The sequence below is a fragment of the Haliotis rubra genome, unplaced genomic scaffold (assembly GCF_003918875.1).
Source record: "Haliotis rubra isolate DU_JTF1 unplaced genomic scaffold, ASM391887v1 Scf78, whole genome shotgun sequence".
Classification (NCBI taxonomy): Eukaryota; Metazoa; Mollusca; class Gastropoda; order Lepetellida; family Haliotidae; genus Haliotis; species Haliotis rubra.
In genome coordinates this window covers 2298124-2311952 of record NW_025767501.1, presented here as the reverse complement: position 1 = coordinate 2311952, position 13829 = coordinate 2298124, and the positions used below count along the sequence as shown (strand labels likewise).

At 38.8% G+C, this 13829-nt stretch overlaps 2 protein-coding genes across 2 annotated transcripts in view; one reads left to right on the top strand and one right to left on the bottom strand.

The window, feature by feature from the left end:
- Window positions 1-30: 30 nt before the first annotated feature.
- The window catches only part of LOC124260851 (ral GTPase-activating protein subunit beta-like), a 97432-nt gene continuing 83633 nt past the window's right edge, over window positions 31-13829 (top strand). Inside the window, 2 exon segments of the mRNA XM_046695167.1 lie at window positions 31-105; window positions 1918-2190. Of these exon segments, the coding sequence (XP_046551123.1) occupies window positions 1984-2190 (207 nt within the window). The 5' untranslated portion in view covers window positions 31-105; window positions 1918-1983.
- On the bottom strand, window positions 8154-11975 carry LOC124260852. The gene is made up of 3 exons (XM_046695168.1): window positions 11600-11975; window positions 8831-9128; window positions 8154-8555 (listed from the first exon to the last, which is right to left on the bottom strand). Exons 1-2 carry the CDS (start codon window positions 11636-11638, stop codon window positions 8856-8858), a joined length of 312 nt encoding a protein of 103 aa, XP_046551124.1. The 5' UTR covers window positions 11639-11975; the 3' UTR covers window positions 8154-8555; window positions 8831-8855.

The window sequence follows — 13829 nt, the reverse complement described above, 5'->3', positions numbered from 1 at the left end:
GCTTTACAATATGCTTTCCGCCTACTAGTTTTATAAGAAACTCAATGACATTCGCTCTTCCGGAAAGGATTGTTTACATTTTTCATCACTTGGAGAAATGTATAAGTATGTTCCTGTTATGTCTTTGCCGATTTTCAGTCATATTTTAATGCATTGTATAAGTGATAATGCGCTTTTTATTATCATGCTGAAAGTTGGATATATCTTGTGACCGAGTAGGCAACAACTGAGACCACAGCCATAGGAGATGTTGGCAGATCTGTCATTAGTTTATGGAATAAATTGGAAGTCTTAAATTTTACACTTGTTTATTATAAATGTGCAGCCTGCCCCTTGCAATTAATTTAGCATCAGTGTAGGATTTCGTATAATGCATATCTAACTTCATGCAGTGCTGTATACTGAGGCGTACGAGGAAGCTATGTACCATGAGCCAGAGACAGATAGTAACTAGTAAGCTGACTGTTCTGAGGGATTGTTTGTAAAAAGTAGGCAATAACCTCTGGGCATACTTGGCTTTTTATCCCATGGTTGTAGGGTTATCGTGTAACCAAAGTTTTCCCTTGCTGAAAGCAAATAGGCCAATTGCAAGCCTTTAGTGTGCTTTTGCATGTTTTAAATACATTGGTCATAGAAATCTTATCGGTTGCATGTCTTCATAATACAGACATTCTACTACAACAGTGAGGTGCATGACAATGTAGCTTTTCACATCAAAGTAAACATATTGCTAATTCTCCAATGACTTCACCTGGGGACTAAATAAACAAACAGGAATAGTATATACAAACACATTTGTGCCAATCTTAAGAGAGACAATCATACAATCTTTGTTTTAACAAAGACATGCAGACATTTATAGATATATATCTTCAATATATTAAGAGAGCCATGCAACACAAAACAGAAATCCCTGCCCTAATCAGTGGATTGAGTTTGCACTCTGAACTTTAAAAATGATCACTTAGATATGCAATTCACGGAGAATGAACAAAGTTTTTGTAAACTTTTTAAGTCACTAAAATATATTAATGTTGAATGTGACGCTATGAATACTTTATTAACTGAAGAGAAAAAGTAGCACGGCATGTTGACAAGAAATCCTATTCGGTCGAACGAGGGACCACATTGTGCAGAATTGCAAACCTGACACTGAGAAGTATGGACATAGGGTTGAAGCTTACTACAATAGGGGGTTGATGCGCTACACCCTGATATCAAATTTTCAAGATTAGACTCATAGTGATGAAAAACATGTACCAAAGCCGATTCGTCTCCCCTCGCTGCCATCTTTGACTATTTGCATGCTGTTTCAGGATGCTATGACTGCCGTGTTGGGATGCTATGACTGCTGTTTTGTACCGTTCTCACACGCTCTTGTAGCTGAGTTTTGTTTCCAATTCAAACGATTAATCTTCCATTACAGATGTATTGTTTCGGTTTTAGAGGATATTGTTGCAGTTTTGGAAGTTTTAGTTACCTATTTTGGTGATTTTTGTTCTGTTTTGGTGTATATGAGTTCAGTTTTGATGATTTGTTCACCATTTCTATGGTAGGCCTGTATATCATTGCTTGTAGAATAATTTGGCCTGAAACCAGTGTGAGTTTCAGATAGAATATAGTTTTGATCACACCAACTTTGTACATTTTCTTGAGGAGAGCACAAAGTACCTTACCCCCAGAGTCCATGAGGGATATTGCTCTGTAGTTACCAGGATCATTGATATTGCCAGGCTTAAGAACATCAAGAAGTGGACAGATTTTACTGCTTCCCACACTGGTTTGGAAATGTTCTATATCAAACAATTTCATCAGGTTTTCTTTTCATGTTTTTAATCCTAAATAAATTTAATCCCCTGAAAAAGGGGATTAAGAACATTAAGAACATCATAAATGATATGTTTGAATCCATTGCAGGAAACCATTTTCTCAACAATGTGACTGAGCTAACTGCTTGAGAGGCATCTACAGTAGACTATCGAGATGTATTCTGAGTGGGCCTCTCTCCAGGAGGAGATCCAGTGTGACAAGGGCAACCAGTCGGTGCTCCACAAGTTCCCAGCTCAAGTAGGGCGAGATGTGGCCTGCAGCGTGGTGCGGCGCCATATATCAGGGAACCTCAGCATTGCTGCCGCCAATGATGAACCCAGCAGTCTGCAAGATGACAAGGACATTAAGTGGACCATGGAGGTAATGAGGGGATTCCTGTGTTTGTTGCTTCAGGCTTCTAAGCCTATTTTAATCAAGTATTGGAAATATAACTCACTTGCTGAAAAGATGCATAAAGTGTTCACTCCTAGCTCTGGTTCCATTCCTCATTTTGTTTTGATGTTAGAACCCCATTTCGTACGAACGCCATTTTGATATTTTGATATTCACCCACTCGCTTGGTGGAATGAAGGGCTGAAATTAGTGTAGAATTGGCCTTCAAATCTTGTAATCACTGTTTCTTTATTCATTATATTATATTATTTGAACATTAGTTGGATTCCATAGGTGCCATGGAACGATCCGTAGGGCTGTCCATAGACCAACACATGGCCCTTCATAGGTTGCCATGTAGGCTTATTCAGAGGCCAGTCCATATTTTAAAGCAACAATTGTCAGGTTACTAAATCATTACCTTAGACATGATAAATCATAGACCAACCCACCCGCCATTCCACAGACAAACCCATGAAACTATCCATAGACCAACCCATCCGCCTGTCCACAGACCAACACAGGCCTATCTGTAGAGCAAACCATCAGCCTGTCCACAGACCAACACAGGCCTATCTGTAGAGCAACCCACCAGCCTGTCCACAGACCAACACAGGCCTATCTGTAGAGCAAACCACCAGCCTGTCCACAGACCAACACAGGCCTATCTGTAGAGCAAACCACCAGCCAGCCTGTCCACCACAGACCAACAGGCCTACAGGCCAAACCATGTCCACAGACCAACACAGGCCCATCTGTAGAGCAAACACCAGCCTGTCCAGGCCTATCTGTAGAGCAACCCACCAGCCTGTCCACAGACCAACACAGGCCTATCTGTAGAGCAAACCACCAGCCTGTCCACAGACCAACACAGGCCTATCTGTAGAGCAAACCACCAGCCTGTCCACAGACCAACACAGGCCTATCTGTAGAGCAAACCACCAGCCTGTCCACAGACCAACACAGGCATATCTGTAGAGCAAACCACCAGTCTGTCCACAGACCAACACAGGCCTATCTGTAGAGCAAACCACCAGCCTGTCCACAGACCAACACAGGCCTATCTGTAGAGCAAACCAGCAGCCTGTCCACAGACCAACACAGGCCTATCTGTAGAGCAAACCAAGGGCCTATAGATATGGAGATCATCCTAGCAGCAGTTGTCAAGTTACTGTATCATTACCATAGACATGATCACTTGCATCACACCTAGGGGTTGGTCTCATTCATTAAGTGTAAGGACCTTATATTGCAAGTGTGTTTGTTCCTATTCATGATCTCTCAATAATTTATACATTGATTGCTTTTCAAACTTAAAATTGTTGCAAATTTCCTTACAGCATAGGATCGCTTTAAATATGTTATTACTCAAGTTTCTACTAAAACAGGGCGGTGGGGTAGTCTACCAATTAAAGCGTCTGCTCGTCAACCTGAAGACATGGGTTCAATTCCCCACTTGGGTACAATATGTGAAGCCCATTTCTGGTATCCCCTGCCGTGATATTGCTGGAATATTGCTAAAAGCGGAGTAAATCTACTCACTCAATCAACTATTAAAACAAATTTCCCATGTTCATTTCCTTGCCTGTTTACAGTTAAATACCTATTTCATCTATGTGCCATTATCTATGCAGAGTTTCCTCCCTTAGCAGTAAAGTCCAGTTTGTCATAGGTTTAAATCTATGAAGGCTTCACTCTACTATTAGGAGGCAAAGTGTACAATAATATAAATATTGTTCAAAGTGACATAAAACCATAACCACTCACTCAAATGGGTGATGGTGTAGTGTGTTTCCCTCAGAGCTCGTGATTTGAGTTCCAGCCCATACATTATAGTACATAGGTACAGACAAACTCTGGAAGATCGATTTCATATGAGCTTCCCTGATAGATGAGAAGACATTGCAGCTCTGATCAACCTGGCTTTAACTTAGAGAGTTAAGCCATGCAGGTCTTCAGCAGTGACCAAATGGAACAGTTGGTCAAGCTTGGTGTTTTGGTTGAATTGCATGTCTGTATACTCCACAAGGATTGATCGTTGTTTACAACATGGATCAGTGGATTAACCTGCAGGACACCCTTTATAATATTACTATTGCTGACCGTAGTGTTAATAAATGACTGGTTTATTGAGGTGGTTTCATCCATGTGGAATTAGCTATAGTGAGGGTCAGCAGGGCTCTAGAGATCCAGGGGTCAAATCACTGCAATTTGCTTTTCACCCCAGTCTGCCAGCATAACATGCTGTCATACAATCTGAAAAACTGTTTAAGCAGTTTCTGAACTGAGTGACTGACTTGTTGCTCGGTTATCCAATGTTTTCAGATCTGGGTTGTCAGTGGTACCAAGCAGGCTAAGGTGTGTTGTACTGGACACATTACAAACAACGTGATGTTTCAGGGCTCACAAACTGCTATTGCTGCCTTGCGTGCGGCACTCATAACATAGGTTATGGTACAGTTGAATGTTATGTCTATTGCCTAGGGGGCACTCATTAGTAGTTATCAGTGATTCCGTTAACTGTATCTCTCCAACATTTGATCAGAATGTTCAAGATTGATCGAGACATGTTTGAATGTATTGACATCTTTACATATTTTAATGGAATATCACAAATATTACCCAAGTCTTGTGTTTCAAACGGAAGTGGATTTCTTCAAGCCTACTGCAGGTACTTCCAATGAAGTTACTGCCACCAAAGAGCAAGGGACACAACCTGTTTTGCTGCGTACGATTGCAAGTGCTTACATTGAAATTGTAAAAGGCTTAAGAATCCAAAATGCATACAGAACTGACCCATGTAAAAGTCCAGCTGTAGATGAACCTGTGCCAAAATTTATCTAAAAACATATCAACATGAGGTTTTCAAAACAACTGTCAAAAAGATGGCTATATAAATTGTACGTAATGGTTCAGGAGTTTCAGAACCAGCACTCTTGAAACATATTTTCAATCCAGTGTTCATTAAATGCATTAGTTTGTCATTATATAGGTGAATTGCAGTCAGACTGTAAACCATTTTCTACTGTGCCATTAAAGGCTGAACATGTGATTTGTCAGTGACAGCAAGGTCTATCATTATCATTACACTGCTGTTGTGATGATAATCTGTCATCTGTATGTTTCATGTAACAACTTAATGGTGAATGTTGCACATGATCATTCTTCTGTACTATACAACAAAATGCTTGTGTAATTAAAACATTGGATCTCATTTGCCTTAGGGTTTTTTTAGTTTTTTTTTCAATATTTTTATTCATTTCAGATAGGTATACAAAGACAGGGAGTACACAACTCCATGTTAGGGCTGGATACATTTTGGCAACAAAGAGTTACAAATTTTCAAAGTAAGAAAATATAGTTACTAGTATACAAAGTCAGGGAGTGCACAACTCCAGCAGCAAGCTTCATGGGTTACAGGCATGTTCTAGCTAGTTATACATCAGCAACAAAGATTTACTAATTTCGAAGTATGAAAACATAGGTACATAAAGTCAGGGAGTGAACCACTCCAAACAGCAACAGGCATGTTCTAGCTAGTTATACGGGTTACAGGCATGTTCTAGCTAGTTATACACCAGCAACAAAACATAGGTTTACTACTTTCGAAGTATGAAAACATAGGTACACAAAGTCAGGGAGTGCATCGCCCCAGCAACAGACTCTCTGGGTTACAGGCATGTAAGAGCTGGTTATACATCAGCAACAAAGAGTTGCAAATTTTCAAAGTGTGATAATATAGGTAAACAAATTTTCAAAGTGTGATAATATAGGTATACAAAATCAGGGAGTACACTACTCCAGTTGCAAACTCCATAGGTAAGGCACTTGGAGCTGGTTATACATTGGCAACAACAAATTACAAATTTTCAGAGTCTGAAAGTATAGGTACATAAGTCAGTACATGACTGCAGCGACAAGCGAGTAATTAATATTCTTATCGTTGTTCTTCTCCTTCTTATTCTTATTCTGATTATTCTTATTATTCTTCTTCTTCTTATTATTATTATAGGATATTTATAAGATGTTAAAACCTGGTTATCGCTGACAACAGAGTTACTAATTTCAAAGTTTGCAAGGATGGGTATCGAAAGACAAAGTGCAAACCTCCAGCAGCAAACTCATGGGTCGTAGGCATGTTGGAGCTGATTATTTATTGGCCCAGAGACTTGCAGATTTTCAAAGTTCGAAATAAAGCTATTAGGCCATTTTTTGTGAAATTTGTTAAGCCTGTTGTTTTTCTTAGCTATGTATTTTTCGACAAATACAATATTCTGTATTATTTTCAGAAATCCTGACATTTGCAGCTGTCTGTTGTTTATACTTGAGATATATATGAATCGTTTCCCAGCGAGAATAATGTTGTTAATAAAATCATAGCCAGTGTTAAGTCCCAACAGGATTGTGAAATCTGAGAGTACAATGTCAATGCTAAAAGTGTTTTTAATAAAAATCCTTAGTTTACTCCAGAACATCTGTACATGTTCACACGATACAAAAACATGGATAATATCCTCTGGTTCTGATTTGCAAAATGTACAAATATTTTTGTCAATCAATTTCATCTTTAACAATTCTTTTTTAGTATATATAATCTTGTGGATGATTCTAAATTGAAAATCCAATAATTTAACTTTCCGAGTACACTTTCTATAGTTTGTAAACACAATACTCCAAGGCAATGTACTCTGAGTCATACTTTCCCACTTGTTACACACCTCAGGTAGCTCACATGTTTTAATCAATTTGTCATAGAACCTTCTACAACCTTTTGAAGGTATAATAAGTTCATACACTATGTCATTAATACCCACATTTTGAGTCTCATTAATAGAATTATTGACAGTATGTCTCCATGAGACAGGGATATTTTCAAAAGTTTATTGTAGTCTAGAAATGTTCCTCTAACTGGATACCTATTCTTGAACTCATTAAAAGAAAGTAGACCGGCAGATTTACAGAGGTCTTTTACTTCAGTGATTCCATACTCAAACCAACTTTTAAGAAAAAAAGGATGAATCAACAAACTGGTGATTAAACCAGAGGGGCTCAGAGAGTATTTTAGACAGATCATTCTCATCAGTTATGAATAGGCTTCTGTATCTCTTCCATGATAGATGAACATCTTTCCAATATGGGTTGTCCACAGTGCAGAACTGATCAATGTTTGAACCCACCTGAGCAAGTTGACGAATAGGAACATTGACAAGGGTTATTAGCGTCATTGTTAAAATACCTCTTAATAGTGGCTAGTTTCAATGCAGCAATAAAGGATTTTAAATCAATCATCCTAATTCCTCCTTCCCTGTAATCCTTTTTCATAGTCGTCCTCTTTATCTTATCAGGTTTACCACTTCAGATAAAAGTGAAAAACATTTTCTCAATATCATCCACGAAACATTTAGGAGGATTAGGGAGTGATGTGAAAATGTGTACTAAAGTAGATACAGCCAAGGTTTTAATTACAGTTATCTTCCCAGTAATAGTCAACTTCCTTTTTCGCCAATTCCCAAGAATGTTTGATATAACTTTTAGCCTTTTCCTGGTGTTGATAACCCACAGGTCATTCAAATCAGCATTTAAAACAATACCCAAAACTCAAAGTTCCCTAAGTGCCAGTCCAGGCCATATTCACTACATATTATATCTTTACTGTCAGCCATAGCTCCAATCCACAGGGCATTTGCCTTAGTTGCCTTTTGCTTTAATTATTAGGTAAAATAGACAAAGTACACTTAAACCAGAAATAGCACACCTGAAAAACAGGTCAAGTGAATTTGGCTACACCTGATGTTTTTTTCTAATTTAGAGCCCTGTGTTTAGGACAAATCCTTTCAGTTACACACAGAAGTTTCTAATGTCACAAGATTTAGTGCAGGCTGTAATCCTGAATACATGAAAAGTACAGAAGGAAATTGTCAGATTAAAATAAGAACAGAACAAACAAAAGATTTTCGATTATGCTTAATATTTGTTTATATGAGTATTACAATACATATCACCAAGACCATTATCCAGAGCATGCCAAGGCAATAACAAGCACTTGTCCAGGTTCATAGGAGACATTACCATTCACTCCCACTGTCGCCTCCATGATGACTGCTGATTTCCACTCAGTTCACCAGATCCCTTCTTTTCCATTAGTATATATATATATACCAAGCAGTAATGCAAGCATAGTACATATTGTATATGGTGCTTGAATGCTTAATTAGCATGCAAACATAAAAGCTTTGCATTTGCATATTTTTAAATCTAGGATTGATTAAATCAACAAAATGTGACCAATGTGGACACTGTTTCTTTCTTGAACTCCTTCATCTACAACCTTTCCGGGGGCTTCATTCAGAATTCTGAAAATCCAAATATTTCAAAGTTACCATTTAATGTGTGGTATTCCTCAAGGAAAAGAGAAATAATAAATAAAATTATAGAAGTAGATACTGATAATCTGTGAAAACTAAGAGCTAGCCTTATCAAACATTTCTTAGTATGATCAGTATTTCTTTGGTTTCCTCTAACATAAACCTGGAACATCTTCTGTGTGTAATATTCTTAGTCCAGGGGACACAATAGTTTACTATTCAAACTGTTTTGTTACTACGAGTTGTTTGAAAACTGCAAGTACCCTCTGAGTGAAAGTTGCCTCCCATTTACTCTTTGCCATCAGAGTTGAAGTTTTGGTCTCCCTTGGTGTCATCTCTACCACTGGCTTTCTCATTGTCATGTTGGATGCTTCCAGGGTCTTCAGGATTAGAGTTGCCTCCTTCCCTGCCACCATCACCTTTGATGCTTTCCTTGGCACCAGTGTATTTAGATCCACAGACCTGAAGGTTTCCATTCTCGGCAATGTTTGGGCCATTTGCCATTGTTCCATCTGACTCAGCGCTGGTGATGTGACAATCTGACCCAAGTGTCAGCTCAATCTGAATATAAAAACAGAAAATCATTTTTTCAAGTAAGAAAGGAATAATGTATGTGAAACATACCTTTGATTCCACTGTCATTGCACTGGTACTTTCTTACAGTTTTCCCAGAAATTACACAGAAAATCTTTGTTCCTAATACTGATAATAGAATTTTAAAATAAGTGTTACATTGTGTAGTACTCTTGTAGGCTTAAGAATGAACCTTACTACATCAAAGCTTTATTTGTTGACATGGCAGATTTAACAGCAGAAGAGAAAAGAAATCGGGTTCTAGATGATTTTGAAAGGGTGGTGAGTAATGCAAAAGAGTTAGCTGGGAGGCATGGCATTCCTCTGTCTACAGTATACAGAACTTTGAAGAATATTCAGTCAGGAGTTGGGATTGAGCACAAGATGGGGTCAGGGAGGCCAAGGAAGTCCAGTACTTCCAGGAATTCCCGTATTTAAGCCCCGGGCAATTCGAAAATGCACAATATTTTGATAAAAATGAAAAGAATTGGGATTTTTTAAAACTCTTTAAGACGGAAACTGGTCTTTAAATTCAAAATTGAAAGTTACGAAAATGTTTACTTGAGTAAATGTGAACGTGAATGATAAATTTGACAATCTGATTAGTGCAAAACACGAACTTCAAACTTAATCTGCCATTCAGATGATCTGGAACTTTATTTCCATTTTCGGAAATAAATTCAGTCTTAACTTGTTTTACAATTTCAAGTTTCTGAGCAAGAGGGTAAGATTTCCTTGAGATGATTGATTGTTCATAAAATGATTAGTCAACTTCAATATCAACAAGTAAACGAGGTAATTTAAAAAAATCGTTCTTAAATCCAACAAAGACAAATGATTCAGGAATTTCTAGTCCTCCACGTGGCAGATGTGAATGTCTGGGTTGAGTGTCATATACCTGCATTTGAATGACTCAGCCCCTTCTTATAAAGAAATTACACACACTGCTTTGCTTAGGTAGAATATGATCAATGACCACATGGTTAAATTTAACTGCAACTGCATGCACCTCACAGGGGTTAAGATGTTCAATGTCTGTGTCTAATAAGTGCCCAGTAACTGCTGTCCAAAATGTTCTGTAAACGTGATAACCCAGTGTTCACGAATAGCATCTGACCCTCTGACAAATCCGGCAAATTTGCCAACAGTCCGATAGAAGTCGACAACCTGCCGGCCTCAGTGTCTGACTGTGTATTTCACAATGACTTTGACTGAAGTTGTTATATGTGACATGTGACACTTGTTTGCTGCTCATAAATCTTATGTTTTTTAATAATTTCAATACCAATTATAAGAAATGTTCAATCTGAAATGTATGTTTAATTTTATTCTATGGGTCCTGTGAATTTTCAATGAGTCAGACAGACATCTGAAACTTACAGGACCCAATGTCCTGTTACTTTGAAACACCATTCATGAACACTGATAACCTCGCACAGCACTACTTAAATATAGAAAAAAAGACCATGAGCTTAAATATGGAAAAAAATCCTGTATTTAGCACTTGGGCTAAATTTCGCATGGGCCTAAATATGAGAATTCCCGGGTACGGATCGCCACCGACTTGGTCAGGAAATTGGGGAAAATTGAAAAGCGTTGAGAATGTCATAAATGAGATGATTAATAGAGGAAGTCCTCAGGTATGTAATGAAATCCTGAGACAAGAATTACAAAGACTTAACTGGGTGATATTTCAAGGAATTCCCTCACCACTGATGAAAGATGCACAAAAAGAATGACATTTAATCTGGATTGGGGGCTCACAAAAATCTGGCTTGGGATAATGTTTTCGTTTCTGATGAAAGTTCTGTCTAGCTTTTTCTGAACTGTGTGAAAATTTGAACTAAAGATACAGTGAAACCCATCTACCAACGCCCAAAACATAGCCCTAAATTTCACATATAGGGTGGGATATCATCATGTGGAGTGATGGAAATTTGACAAAGGAACAATATGTTCACATCTTAAAGGGTCATCTCCTTCCAATGCCCCGAACACTGTATGCAGATAATTGGATTTTCCAACGACCCAAAACACACTGTGAGCTACACAAAACAGTGGTTGTCAGACGAAAAAGTTCAAGTTTAAGACTGGCCCAGCTACAGCCCAGTATCTTTATCCTATTGAGAAGTGTGGGGACTAATGAAGGACAAAATAAACCAAAAAGGATTTAGAAATATTGAGAATATGAAGAAAGAAGTGGTCAAATGGGATACGCTGTCAACAAACTTTGATCAGTAGTGTACCTAGGTGCATTCAGTCGTGTATTGCAGGGCAAGGAGGTCTCACAAAGTACTGAAAAGACACTTAGACTGTAAAAGAATCATATCTCAACATATTCATTTAAGTAAAACTTCTATAGTTTGTATACATGAATTAGATATTTGCCGATACAACTTTCTCAATGATTACCGAATACTATAAATTGGTATTACTTTTCAATCAACATTTCTCTTTACCTCAGTGGACAGACTCCATTCCTCTCCCCTTGCGGCCATTGTTGCTGTTTATGGTGTTTCATCTGTTATGTCCATAGGATTACATCCCTTTGTATCGTCAACATGAGCCAGTTCAGCAGCATCAAGAGTGACTTTTTCATCTTCTCTATTATTTATGTCTTTTGGATTCTTTTCCTGTTTGGTCTTTACTGTCACTGAATCGGAGGAATGCTTTATGTTTCCATCAGCGGGCTCTTCATGTGTAGATAAGGGTCTTTTCAGTTTGGCATATCTGGATAGCTCTGGGTTGTTCTCAGGCTCTGCATCTGAGGAAGAATCCTCATTATCAGCATCATAGTCATACTGGATTTCAGCTGTCAAACCAGAGACGGTATTCTTGCTCCTCTGCAGGTTCAGCTTCATCTCTTCTTTGCTGTCAGGATCTTCGTTTGGCATATCTGGATAGCTCTGGTTGTTCTCAGGCTCTGCATCTGAGGAAGAATCCTCATTATCAGCATCATAGTCATACTGGATTTCAGCTGTCAAACCAGAGACGGTATTCTTGCTCCCTGCAGCAGCTTCATCTCTTCTTTGTGAGGATCTTCTCTGTTTGGCCTTTACTGTCACTGAATCGGAGGAATGCTTTATGTTTCCATCAGCGGGCTCTTCATGTGTAGATAAGGGTCTTTTCAGTTTGGCATATCTGGATAGCTCTGGGTTGTTCTCAGGCTCTGCATCTGAGGAAGAATCCTCATTATCAGCATCATAGTCATACTGGATTTCAGCTGTCAAACCAGAGACGGAATTCTTGTTCCCTGCAGCAGCTTCATCTCTTTCTTTGTGAGGATCTTCTCTGTTTGGCCTTTACTGTCACTGAATCGGAGGAATGCTTTATGTTTCCATCAGCGGGCTCTTCATGTGTAGATAAGGGTCTTTTCAGTTTGGCATATCTGGATAGCTCTGGGTTGTTCTCAGGCTCTGCATCTGAGGAAGAATCCTCATTATCAGCATCATAGTCATACTGGATTTCAGCTGTCAAACCAGAGACGGAATTCTTGCTCCCTGCAGCAGCTTCATCTCTTCTTTGTGAGGATCTTCTCTGTTTGGCCTTTACTGTCACTGAATCGGAGGAATGCTTTATGTTTCCATCAGCGGGCTCTTCATGTGTAGATAAGGGTCTTTTCAGTTTGGCATATCTGGATAGCTCTGGGTTGTTCTCAGGCTCTGCATCTGAGGAAGAATCCTCATTATCAGCATCATAGTCATACTGGATTTCAGCTGTCAAACCAGAGACGGTATTCTTGCTCCCTGCAGCAGCTTCATCTCTTCTTTGTAAGGGTCTTCTCTGTTTGGCCTTTACTGTCACTGAATCGGAGGAATGCTTTATGTTTCCATCAGCGGGCTCTTCATGTGTAGATAAGGGTCTTTTCAGTTTGGCATATCTGGATAACTCTGGGTTGTTCTCAGGCTCTGCATCTGAGGAAGAATCCTCATTATCAGCATCATAGTCATACTGGATTTCAGCTGTCAAACCAGAGACGGTATTCTTGCTCCCTGCAGCAGCTTCATCTCTTCTTTGTGAGGATCTTCTCTGTTTGGCCTTTACTGTCACTGAATCATAGGAATGGTTATCTTCTACCTGGCGTTTCTTTATTTCTTTTGGCTTAGAGAAGGTTCTTAGTATATTTTCAGTGTGTGTATTTTTTGCATTGGGAGCTGTTTTACTATGTGATGGCTTGTATTCCGTACTTGTATCCTCTTTGAATGACATCACCCTCTGTGTACCTTGGTCAGTACTTTTTCCTATGTAATCCTGGGTCTTCTGGGCTTCTGATGCCTTTAGATCCTGTCCATCTTCTAGTTTTCCCAGTTGTTTTTTTTCGAAAATGTCAAAATGCTTACTTGAAGCTTGCTTACCTTTTGTTTTACATTTAGACAGTGGTATTTCAGGTTCTTCTTCTTCTTCCTCAGTTAGTTCAGGAGAGTTGGAGGATCTTGATGAGGCTGTTTGACCGTCACAAAGTAAATTCAGATTTTCCGTTCCATTCAAAGACATTTCATAGTCAGCTGTGTCCATACTGCCCTTCTTTGAAACTGGCTTTAAATTGATAGCTTGTTCTTTAAACTGGATTTCAGCATCTTTGTTTCCTGCAGGAAACATGAACACTTGAGGTTCATTGCTAAGATCTTCTGTATCCCTTGTTCTTTGATGTATATCTATGTCATTTTGTAGTTGTCCATCACTATCTGG

Excerpts from the sequence above, each read along its gene's own strand:
- LOC124260852 (XM_046695168.1), bottom strand. The coding sequence starts at position 11,638 with ATGGCCGCAAGGGGAGAGGAATGGAGTCTGTCCACTGAG. Across the intron at positions 9,129-11,599 it reads AATGGAGTCTGTCCACTGAG|ATTGAGCTGACACTTGGGTC; the intron begins GTAAAGAGAAAT and ends TTTTATATTCAG.